Genomic DNA, 12,975 nt, shown 5'->3' with positions numbered 1-12,975 from the left:
AATGAGATCCTTGCTGGGTAGAGTAATCTTGGTTGCAGGTTTTTCTCCTTCATCACTTTAAATATGTCCTGCCAGTCCCTTCTGGCTTGCAGAGTTTCTGCTGAAAGATCAGCTGTTAACCTTATGGGGATTCCTTTGTGTGTTATTTGTTGTTTTTCCCTTGCTGCTTTTAATATGTTTTCTTTGTATTTAATTTTTGACAGTTTGATTAATATGCGTCTTGGCATATTTCTCTTTGGATTTATCCTGTATGGGACTGTCTGTGCTTCCTGGACTTGATTAACTATTTCCTTTCCCATATTAGGGAAGTTTTCAACTATAATCTCTTCAAACATCTTGTCAGTCCCTTTCTTTTTCTCTTCTTCTTCTGGAACCCCTATAATTCGAATGTTGGTGCGTTAATGTTGTCCCAGAGGTCTCTGAGACTGTCCTCAGTTCTTTTCATTCTTTTTTCTTTATTCTGCTCTGCAGTAGTTATTTCCACTATTTTATCTTCCAGGTTACTTATCCGTTCTTCTGCCTCAGTTATTCTGCTATTGATCCCATCTATAGTATTTTTAATTTCATTTATTGTGTTTTTCATCATTGCTTGTTTCATCTTTAGTTCTTCTAGGTCCTTGTTAAATGTTTCTTGCATTTTGTCTATTCTATTTCCAAGATTTTGGATCATCTTTACTATCATTATTCTGAATTCTTTTTCAGGTAGACTGCCTATTTCCTCTTCATTTGTTAGGTCTGGTGGGTTTTTATCTTGCTCCTTCATCTGCTGTGTGTTTTTCTGTCTTCTCATTTTACTTATCTTACTGTGTTTGGGGGCTCCTTTTTGCAGGCTGCAGGTTCATAGTTCCCGTTGTGTAGGCTTTCTGGTGGAGGGGACTAGTGCCTGTGTTCTGGTGGATGAGGCTGAATCTTGTCTTTCTGGTGGGCAGGTCCACGTTTGGTGGTGTGTTTTGGGGTGTCTGTGGACTTATTATGATTTTAGGCAGCCTCTCTGCTAATGGGTGGGGTTGTGCTCCTGTCTTGCTAGTTGTTTGGCATAGGGTGTCCAGCATTGTAGCTTGCTGGTCGTTGAGTGAAGCTGGGTGTTGGTGTTGAGATGGAGATCTCTGGGAGATTTTCACCATTTGATATTATGTGGAGCTGGGAGGTCTCTTGTGGACCAGTGTCCTGAAGTTGGCTCTCCCACCTCAGAGGCACAACACTGACTCCTGGCTGCAGCACCAAGAGCCTTTCATCCACACGGCTCAGAATAAAAGGGAGAAAAAGAAGGAAGAAAGAAAGAGAGAAAGAAAGAAAGAAAGGAAGGAAGGAAGGAAGGAAGGAAGGAAGGAAGGAGCGAGGGAGGGAGGGATGGAGGGAGGGAGGGAGGGAGGGAAGAAGGAAGGAAAGAAAGAAAGGAAGAAGATAAAATAAAATAAAGATAAAATAAAATAATTAAAATAAAAAATAATTATTAAGAAAAAAATTTTTTTAAAAGAAAAAGAAAAAAGAAATGGACGGATAGAACCCTAGGACAAATGGTGGAAGCAAAGCTACACAGACAAAATCTCACACAGAAGCATACACATACACACTCACAAAAAGAGGAAAAGGGGGAAAAAATCATAAATCTTGCTCTCAAAGTCCACCTCCTTAATCGGGATGATTCGTTGTCTATTCATGTATTCCACAGATGCAGGGTACATCAAGTTGATTGTGGAACTTTAATCCACTGCATCTGAGGCTGCTGGGAGGGATTTCCCTTTCTCTTCTTTGTTCTCACAGCTCCCGGGTTTCAGCTTTGGATTTGACTCCGCCTCTGCGTGTAGGTCGCCGGAGGGCGTCTGTTCTTCGCTCATACAGGACGGGATTAAAGGAGCAGCTGCTTCGGGGACTCTGGCTCACTCAGGCCACGGGGAGGGAGGAGTACAGAGTGCAGGGCTAGCCTGCGGTGGCAGAGGCTGGCGTGACGCTGCACCAGCCTGAGGCGCGCTGTGCGTTCTCCCGGGGAAGTTGTCCCTGGATCCCGGGACCCTGGCAGTGGCGGGCTGCACAGGATCCCCGGAAAGGGGGTGTGGATAGTGACCTGTGCTCGCACACAGGCTTCTTGGTGGCGGCAGCAGCAGCCTTGGCGTCTCATGCCTGTCTCTGGGGTCTGCGCTTTTAGCCGTGGCTTGCGCCTGTCTCTGGAGCTCCTTTAAGCAGCGCTCTTAATCCCTCTCCTCGCTCACCAGGAAACAAAGAGGCAAGAAAAAGTCTCTTGCCTCTTCGGCACATCCAGACTTTTCCCCGGACTCCCTCCCAGCTAGCCGTGGTGCACTAAACCCCTGCAGGCTGTGTTCACACCGCCAACCCCAGTCCTCTCCCTGTGCTCCGACGGAAGCCCGAGCCTCAGCTCCCAGCCCCGCCCTCCCCGGCGGGTGAGCAGACAAGCCTCTCGGGCTGGTTAGTGCTGGTTGGCACCGATCCTCTGTGCGGGAATCTCCCTGCTTTGCCCTCCGCATGCCTGTTGCTGTGCTCTCCTCCGCGGCTCCGAAGCTTTCCACCTCTGCCACCCACAGTCTCCGTCTGCGAAGGGGCTTCCTAGTGTGTGGAAACCTTTCCTCCTTCACAATTCCCTCCTACTGGTGCAGGTCCTGGCCCTATTCTTTTGTCTCTGTTTATTCTTTTGCCCTAACCCAGGTACCTGGGGACTTTCTTGCCTTTTGGGAGGTCTGAGGTCTTCTGCCTGCATTCAGTAGGTGTTCTGTAGGAGTTGTTCCACGTGTAGATGTATTTCTGGTGTATCTGTGGGGAGGAAGGTGATCTCCGCATCTTACTCTTCCGCCATCTTCCCCAATCTCCACATTATTTATAATAGGCAAGCCATGGAAGCAACGTAAGTGTCCATCAGCAGATGAATGGATAAAGAAGATGTATATATGCACAATGGAATACTGCTCAGCCATGAAAAAGAATGAAATTTTGCCATTTGTAGCACCATGGATAGACTTGGAAGGCATTATGCTAAGTGAAACAAGTCAGACAGAGAAGGACAAATACTGTGTGATATCACTTATATGTGGAAACTAAAATATACAACAAACTAGTGAATATAACAAAAATAGAAGCAGACCTCTCCTCTTATCTTTATTATTTCCTCCTTTCTACTAATTTTGGGCTTCATTTGTTGTTTTTCTATTTCCCTTAGATGTACTTAGATTGTTTATTGGGGATTTTTCTTGTTTTTTTGAGGAAGGCCTATATTGCTATGAACTTCCCTCTTAGAACCACTTTTGCTGCATCCCATAGATTTTGGTATGTCATATTTCTGTTTTCATTTGTCTGTAGGTATTTTTTGATTTCTCCTTTGATTTCTTTGATGACCCAGTGGTTGTTCAGTGGGATGTAATCTAATCTCTATGTAATTTAATCTCCATGTTTTTGTGGGTTTTCCCGTTTTTTTCTTTATGATTGATTTCTAGTTTCATACCATTGTGGTCAGAGAAGATGCTTGATATGATTTCAGTCTTCTTGAATTTATTGAGACTTATTTTGTGACCTAATATGTGATCTATCCTGGAGAATAATTCATGTGCACTTGAGAAGAATGTGTTTTGTGCTGCTTTTGGATAGAAAGTCTATTAAGTCTGTTTGGTCTAATGTGTTATTTAAGTCCAATATTTCCTTATTGATTTTCTACCCAGATGACCTATCTATTGATGTAAGTAAGATGTTAGAATTCCCTATTATTATTGTATTGCTTTAAATTTCTCCCTTAAAGTCTGCTAATATTTGCTTTATATATCTTGGTGCTCCTCCATTGGGTGCATATATACTTATAAGTGTTATATCTTCTTGCTGGATTGACCCTTTATCATTATGTAATGCTTTTCTTGTCTTTTATTTTTCTGTTTTAAAGTGTATTTTGTCTGATATGAGGATAGCTACTTCAGCTTTCTTTTCATTTCCATTTGCATGAAATATCTTTTTCCATTCCTTCACTTTCAGTCTCTGTCCTTTCTTCTGAAGTGAGTCTCTTGTAGGCAGTATATAGGTGAATTTTGTTTTTTTATCTATTCAGCCACTCTATGTGGTGAAGTTTGATTGATGAATTTTATCTATTTACACTTAAAGTAATTATTAATAGGTATGTACTTATTGCCATTTTGTTATTTGCTTTCTGGCTGTTTTGTAGTTCCTCTCTGTTTCCTACTTCTCTTTTTCTTGTCCCTTGTGTTTTGGTCGTTTTCTTTAGTGCTATGTTTAGATTCCTTTTACAATTTCTTTTGTGTATTTACTATAGGCTTTTCTTTGGTTACTGGGAGGTTCACATATAACATCTTATGTAAATAGTGATCTCTTTTAAGTTGGTAGTAACTTAAATTTGAACACATTCCAAAGCTTTATCTTTTTACTTACTCCTCCACTCAATATTTTATACATTTTTTTTTTTTTTTTTTTTTTTGCAGTACATGGGCCTCTCACTGTTGTGGCCTCTCCCATTGCAGAGCACAGGCTCCAGACGCGCAGGCTCAGTGGCCATGGCTCACGGGCCCAGCCGCTCTGTGGCACGTAGGATCTTCCTGGACCGGGGCATGAACCTGTGTCCCCTGCATCAGCAGGCAGACTCTCAACCACTGTGCCACCAGGAAGCCCAATATTTTATACTCTTGATGACACATTTTACATCTTTTTTTAATGCATCCTTTGACTAATTATTGTAATTTTAGTTAATTTTAATACTTTTGCCTTTTAACCTTCATACTTGCTTTATACTTGACTCATCCACCACCTTTATTATATATTTACTTTTTCCAGTGGGATTTTTACTTTTATATGTTCTCTTATTATTAATTAATGTAATGCCATTTCTTTTCAGCTTAAAGAAGTCTTTTTTTACCATTTCTTATAGAGCTGATTTAGTGCTGATGAACTCCTTTAGCTTTTGGTTATCGGGAAAATTCTTGGTGTCTCCTTCAATTCTGAACGATAACCTTGCTGGTAGAAATTCTTGTTTGGAAATTCTTTGTTGTGCAGGTGCTGTGGCTACTTCTGCAGCAAGGCTTGCGGGCAAGGCTTGTCTCCAGACCGGCTATGGGGCCTGGCCATGTGATATAAGTTATCTTTAAATAAATATGAAAAAAGAATGCTTTATGATAAAAACTTTAATAAACAACTTTTGATTCTTATGGATATTTTTCAGAAATATTTACTATGTTTTTCAATCTAACAAACACATGAAACTGTTAAAATGAAAGTTATTTAATTACTGAAGAAAAAATATATTATTACAAAGACAATTAAAAGACATAGTGATTTATTAATTTTTCATTAAAAAAATTTTTTGGAGTATAGTTGATTTACAATATTGTGTTAGTTTCAGGTGTACAGAAAAGTGAATCAGTGATACATATATCCATCCTTTTGTAGATTCCTTTGCCATATAGGCCATTACAGGGTACTGAGTAGAGTTTCCTGTGCTATACAGTAGGTCCTTATTAGTTATATATATTTTATACATAGTAGTGTGTATATGTCAATCCCAATATCCCAATTTATCTCTTCCCCACCCCCCACCTTACCCCCTGGTAACCATAAGTTTGTTTTCTACATCTGTAACTCTATTTCTGTTTTGTAGATAAGTTCATTTGTACCCTTTTTAAATTCATTTATTTATTTTTTTTATTGGAGTATAGTTGCTTTACAATGTTGTGTTAGTTTCTGCTGTGCAGCAAAGTGAATCAGTTATATGTATACATATATCCACTCTTTTTTAGGTTTCTTTCCCAATTAGGTCACCACAAAGCACTGAGTAGAGTTCTCTGTGAGTACCCTTTTTTTAGATTCCACTTGTAGGTGATATCATATAATTGTCTTTCTCTGTCTGACTTACTTCACTCAGTGACATAGTGATTTATATTGGGGAAAACCTTGAAACTAGGAGACAAGAATTTTGAATTCTGGCCTTGGCTCTGCTACTAGCTGGTCTTAGATAAATCATTTAACTTCTCTAAATTTCAGTTACCTCATCTGTAAAATGAGGACAGTGGATTGCATAGTCCCTGAGACATGAAAAGTAAGAGCTAAATATGTGATAATTATTATAAAGCTCTTACTGTTTTTAAGATGCTGATCCTTTATTATTCAGGATGGTCTGATGTTCAGCAAATAATTGAATAGACAAAGTTTTTAAATTTATTTGACCCTTTTAGTTATTTCCTCATTCAAACCAAGGGGTTCTTTTGCTGTATTCTGGTTGTTCTTCATTGCTTTTAATCAGACCTTTGTTAGATAGACTTGTTAGGGAAAATGTAGAGGCATTGTGCCTTCCTCTTATGAGAGTACCTTAATAACATTGCTATGTGTAAGCATACTGTATGAATAAATATTTATTTTCATAGAGCAATAGTTTTCTAAAAAATAGGTGTCTATTAGTTTTAACTGGTTAGCCCAGGTTAAATTACTATTAATTGTTTTATATATATATATATATATATATATTTTTTTTTTTTTTTTTTTGCGGTACGCGGGCCTCTCACTGTTGTGGCCTCTCCCGTCATGGAGCACAGGCTCCGGACGCTCAGGCTCAGCGGCCATGGCTCACAGGCCTAGCCACTCTGAGGCAGGTGGGATCTTCCCGGACCGGGGCACGAACCTGTGTCCCCTGCATCGGCAGGCAGACTCTCAACCACTGCACCACCAGGGAAGCCCTAATTGTTATATTTAACATATGTTAATCCATTACTTGATTAATGAATTATAAATGAATTTTTTTTTGGTTTAAGTTGATTTTATCAACTAAATGGTAGAGAGATTAAGAGCTTCTTTGTATTCTGGTTTTCATTTTCATATTCTTATTGCAAAGATCAATTAAATGTGTTGGCAAGAAAACACTGAAGAAAACTAGATTGTATATATTAATTAATAATGTCCGGTAACTGATGTAAACAAAGTTTATATCAATGTTATGACACAATATATGAAAGAAAAGTACAATTTTTAGTTTATTTCTCATTTATTCATTTATAATAACTTTGCTCAAAGTTAAGCACATTATAAGAGGACAAAGAATGAATGTCAGATGGGTCTTCCTTCTCACAATTTTCTGGCTATTTTATAAAAACTAAACATATACACGTGAAATGGATTAATGACAATGCAACGGAGCATGTGATGAAAGTATATTGATTCGTCAAAATGAAATCTATAATAATTAAGGAGGTTATGAATAAACATTGACCCTGACATTTCTCTTTACCTCATTTCTTACATTTAGTCCCCAAATCCCATTCCTTCTAACTAAAAAGTATATCTGGTGTCTATCCATTTCCCTTCATTCCTACTGCCACCACTTTTGTTCAGGCCATCATTATCTCCTACCCCAAATTATATAACTTGTCTCTCTCCAGTTTAATTTTACTTCATTGATTCTCTACCATAGCCAGAATAATCTTAAACTACAAGAATGATTGTGTTGATAGATTACCATTCCCCTGAAGATTAAGTCCATACTCTTAAAATGGCTTCTGAAGAGTCCTGTGATTAGACCTTGGCTTACCCTTTTAGCCTTGTCTCTTCCCTGTGTCCTACTTAAACTTTATGGTCGAACCATGCTGTATTTAGCATTAGTTGAATATGATCTCCTCAGGATCTTCTCAGTTTTAACAGTACTTCCTTAGGAAGATCTTTTCTGATCCCTAGATTAGGGTCAGATGCCCTGCTATCACTCTTATATCACCTCTTAATTTTCTGTCATAGCAAAACATACTTGTTTAATTATCTGCTTTTGTGATGGCATATCTTATGTTGTCACAGATTTTCTAGCACAGTATCTGACACATAGAAGATGTTTAATATTTTCTACATGAAGAAATAAATATAGAAAGGGAGATAGATGTTAAGATAGCTCTTAAAGAATGAGTACCTATTTTGTTTACAAAAAGAGAGTAAATATTGCATATATAAATCATATTTGCCTACATATGATTTTCCATTCAGGTCTGTCATTGTATACATACAGCCAAAATACCAAACCCTTTGAACATGTGCAGTTAGAGGCAATAATTTCTCTAAGAGCGTAATGTGGATCAGGCTACTAAAGAAGACTAATTTCTTTCTACAAATAAAAATTGGATATATTTAAGGTATAATAATTTTCCCTAGATTTATTGAGATATAATTGACATATAACATTGTGTAAGTTTAAGGTGTACAACATGTTAATTTGATACACTTATATATTGCAAAATAATTACCACCATCGTGTAACTTTTAAGTATATAATACAATATTATTAACTATAATCACTATCCTGTTTAGATCTCTAGAACTTACTCATCTTATAACTGGAAGTTTGTACTTTTGACCAACATCTCCCTTATGCCCCTACCCCTCAGCCTCTTAAAGAAGCCCAATTTTTAAGACCCATTTTGACTAGTCTCCATGATAATACAAATTATGCTCATATGCTCATCAAATGTTGTGAGTGGAAATTTATACTGGTTTGTAATTAGTCTACACCTACCTGAAACATTTTCTGTATAGCACTTTAGCTATCATTAAATTTCATTTAGTTTATATCACAGGTATATAAATAAAGCATTCATAGGTATATAAAGAAAATATCCATTAATTCAGGCTATACATAATGTGAAGAGTGTTTTAGGGTAATATATTGTACTTGGTGTCCCAATTTTGCATTCAATTAAATATATTATACTTTTTGTTTTATTTCTAAAACATAATCTTTTATCACATGGTAAAGAGAAAGTATTTACATTTATAATTTTAGAGGATATTGGTTTTCTATTATCAGATTATTAATCTTTAAATTCCTTGCTTCTACTCTTTTGTGGAAAAGAAAGCATTACAAGAACCCTGATGAACACAAATAAGATGCAATGAAAAATCACAATAAAAATGCCAATAATGTAGGTTTAATTCCTAGATTTAGATTTAACCATGCAGTTTTGGAATTTGATAATAGCATGTTGTCTTTTACATATTAAACTCTGTAGGAGATATTATACCTTTTATAATAGTGTAAAAGCTATTTTGATTTGAAGCATGTTGTTCTGAAGAATATGAAATATAAATGAAGTTCATGAGAATTAAAAAAGTGAATATGCATTTACCTATTTATCTATCTACTGTTATACACAATTATCAAAGATTGCCAGAATAAAAACTCATCATTTTTAGGGACTTCCAATTTTGATGGGTTGGATGAGTGACGATACACATGGTTTGGAGGGAAGAGTCCTTTTTCAGAGTATAATTTTGCTTGTTAAATCATTAAAGCTTAGTTATATATGGAGAAAACTGCCTAATAATTATGAACTAACATTTTAACATGGCATTTGCAACAGATACATTAGACAATTAAATAGAATGTTGCTTATTTTTAAAGGAATGACAAAAAAAAATCAAACTTCCCTTGACATGTGAAATCTTTATATTATCAGAAGTGGGAAATCTGAAAGACGTGGTTCATTCTCTGTTTGGATGATGCAGAATTGCTCTAAGCAGTAAGCTTACTGTTTTCAGACAGCATTAGCAGCTTCAGCAAATACAACTGTGTCATCCTCCCTTAATACGCAGTGTTTGTAACTGCAAAGGGGAGATGATAAATAGCATATGAGATCTGATATCTTCATGATGACTTAAACAGATACTGATGGGCAGATCTGCTGTTTGATGTTTTCTTCACTAGCCTTGAAGATGCTGAGACATAGAGATGGCTGTGATTATCTTTTGTAAGACAGGAAATGCAATCTTTAGGGGTCTCTGGAAATAGAAAGGTTATGCAGTCTGGAACCTGTGAGCCTTTTCAATCTCTAAGTCATCAGGTATGACGTCATGAATTATGATTATACCATTAGATTGTAGAGTTATTGCTTTTTCTAGCTCTTAGTCATTTACAACATATTAATCAATGTAATTGTTTATTATTAGATTTTCCTTAGGATATTTGAACAAGTAATATTTATAGTACTAGACACCAATTAAACATTATGAATTTTAGAAATGTGTGTGTGTTTAAGTTTGTGTTTACCGTAGCTTTTTATGGGGAAGTGGGAGGTAAGGAAATAGATTCTTTGTATGTGATTAAGGGCAAGGTTTTGGGCTCTACAGATTTTTCCAGATTAAACCTGAATACAGTCAAATTGCATCTTTTATTTCAAATGATGAAAATAGCATAAATTGTTCAAACTTATAAAGATACACCATAGCCAGCTGCTTGTATATAGTGACATATTAAAATTTTTTATCTGGGATTACTTAAGCATAGAAATAGATGTTGCTACCATTGTACTGTGCAACCACACAGCAACCCAAGTGTGATGAGCAGAATCATGTTTATCAGCATCTGAGCTGTTTTCCTGAAATTTGTATTTCAGTATCTAAACTGTTTTAGAAGGCATTACTTTTAATCATTTCTCAGATCTATTGAAATAATTATGCTCTTTATCCTCTTAATGTAGAGATCTTCTAAGGTATTGCTTATAGATTAAAGTAGATGATAAATCTGTTTTTTGTTTTGGTTTGTTTTTTTACACAGAAATCTGGTGACATATAAGCCTGTTTAATGTTTTTGACCCAGAGATATTCTACATTTGTTTACTTTCATTTTCACAATGAAAAGACTTGACTACATTAAACATGTTAACTACAAAGAGTAAAAAATCATCACAGCAAAGAATTTGGATTTATATATCTATTTTATGCTGAAACTCTGCTATTTATTTTAAACCATTTTTCCCTATCACGTTTAGTTTTGTTTGTTATAGCATGTCCTCAGAATTACATGCTTGGGTAAGAAACTGCGCCTCTGTTTGACATTCAGATTTTGAAGGAAATTTATTGTATTTTTTTATGTTATAATATTTCTGCCTCAGTATTAGGGGACTTGGCAGATTCTTGACAAGGCATTCCATATTAAACGAGCAAAAAGAGAGAAAATGTTGCAGCATTTCTCAGCAGAAAGATAGTTTTGTCTTCGTGATTCCATAGCTTGATTAGAAGTTAATGGCTCATCAGGGTAAAGTGATGTATTAAATATGAATATATTTATCAAAAGACTGAAGTGGAAGTCTGAAACAGTGATTTGATTCAGTTAAGGGGTCAGTTTCTCCTTTTTAATTAAAAGCACACTAAAAATTATACCTACTGATATTGGCTATAATTTATATGTTATTCAGGCTACTTAGTCAGCTTAGATTCTTATTAGCAGGGAAGACTGCCATATTCTTAAGCTTGATTAATTTTGGAATGATTTGAATATACCTTTTAGTTGCTACAAAACCTGTTTAATCTGTTAGAATTTATTTCCAGTATTTGCATGTATTAGTCACTATGAGTACATTCTGTTTCTTGGCATTGCTTTGGGATTCCTCTAGGTATTGGTTTCACAACATTCTGCTAGATTTTTCACTGTATTTGTGACCTTTCAAGAGAACCAAACCATAAAAATTCTTAGTTACCTTCTTCAGTGGCACTTAAATGAGGATATCTCAATAATTCTGTAAGGTGAAAAAAATTACTGTCTTAGAGTTATTTCTTTTACAAAGTGGAGAAAAATTTCTCCCTGTTGCTATGTCAAAATATATAACATTAAAAAGTTAAGATTGATTAAAGTGTCACAGACATTTAATGTAATGTCAACCTTTTTCCTGTACAGCAAGGTGATCTTGACCTTTTGAATGGTGAAATTGATTGTACATCTGCTCAGTAACAATTGGTCATCTTCTTTTTGCAATGGTTGCCTCTATCTGTACCATTTTATACATGCGTTTCATTATATATTGTAAAGGTTTCTGAAGGTAAGCTGTCTGTAAACAACCATTTGAGTAATTTGAGTAATTGTGAAATATGATCATTTGCACAATACTGTATTTGGTGTGAGGAGAATACAGAAAAGAAAGAGTTGTTTCCTGCTTTCAAGATTATGAGAAAATGTACATAATGAGCTATGTTCACAGTTTGAATTGACTTTTCAAAAGTGGTATGCTACAGTCAGTTTTAATTTAATTTATAAATTGGTGAATCTTAGGATGAGTTACGTATAATTCTTTTTTTCCTCATGTAAATCTCTTGATATTAGAGAAATAAAAGATTGGGTCGAACTGTATAATCAAGCATTTTGTAATTTTGATAACTGCATTAACTTCTTTTATAACACATTAAATTATTTTTATTAGGGCATTATAAACTGTGAATAAATAAAATAACATTGTAAGTTTTATAAGCCATAGTTTTCAATTTGAGAGTGAAGGGAGATCTAACCCATTGGCAGGAGGCAGAAGCAGGGACCCCAAGAATCAGCTCAAAACAGGGATGTGACCAATCTAGTATAATTCCAGGCTAGGCGTAGGTCATTATGTATTATGGAAGGGCGTTTTGATTTAGTAGGGAGTAAACTTTGGAAATAAGGAGTAACGAGCTTGGAGTGTTTAATGCTAGGTTGGTCATTTATGGAGTACTTTGAATAAACTGGGGAGGATAGGATTCACCTTAGGCTCTGAGGAAGAAGACTGGGAGGAGCTAGTAGGGAAGTAGACCTTAACCAGCTGGCTGTTAGACATCCAAGCGCTACTCTCTTCTCTTTCGTATCAGTGTGCTGGCTGAAAGTAGCAGGGAGGTGGGTAGAGCAGATGCAGAAACCTTGTTTCCCTAGACTCCTAGACTGGCGCATGCTGCTCAGTAGTGCCTGTTTTCTTGGATTAGAGCAATAGAAAATTGATTTACAAATTCTTCTGGTTTGTATAGTATGGTAGTTAAGCATCCAGACTTCCGTGTTCACTAGGTTCAAATCTTAGCTACACCGCTTACCAGCTGTATGATCATGGGCAAGTTATTGAACCTTTCTGGGTGTCAGTTTCCTCAGATGTGATATAGGGATAGTAATGGTGCCTACCTCAAAGAGTTGTGAAGATCAAGCAAGTTAATGTATATAAAGTACCTCTAAGAGTAAGCACATTACTGCCACCATTATTTATTGGCAGACATTATTAT

The 12,975-nt window shown here is 36.2% G+C and overlaps 1 protein-coding gene across 9 annotated transcripts in view; it reads left to right on the top strand.

Moving 5' to 3' along the window:
- Positions 1 to 12,975, top strand: part of SLC4A10 (solute carrier family 4 member 10) — a 312,417-nt gene that overhangs the window by 77,940 nt on the left and 221,502 nt on the right. For 5 of the 9 annotated variants that reach the window (XM_030852628.2, XM_060302361.1, XM_060302358.1 and 2 more), the window contains exon 1: positions 9,503 to 9,809. The exons of 1 other annotated variant lie outside the window; for it this stretch is intronic. In XM_030852628.2, coding sequence (XP_030708488.2) covers positions 9,729 to 9,809 — 81 coding nt within the window. In that variant the 5' untranslated portion in view covers positions 9,503 to 9,728. Of the gene's footprint in view, positions 1 to 9,502; positions 9,810 to 12,975 lie in introns of those variants that run through there. 3 more of the 9 variants (XM_060302360.1, XM_030852617.2, XM_030852614.2) reach the window with 1 other exon arrangement.

This window comes from Globicephala melas, chromosome 7 (genome assembly GCF_963455315.2).
Source record: "Globicephala melas chromosome 7, mGloMel1.2, whole genome shotgun sequence".
Classification (NCBI taxonomy): Eukaryota; Metazoa; Chordata; class Mammalia; order Artiodactyla; family Delphinidae; genus Globicephala; species Globicephala melas.
Note: the sequence above shows the minus strand (reverse complement) of the source record. Positions and strands in the feature narration are given on the sequence as shown.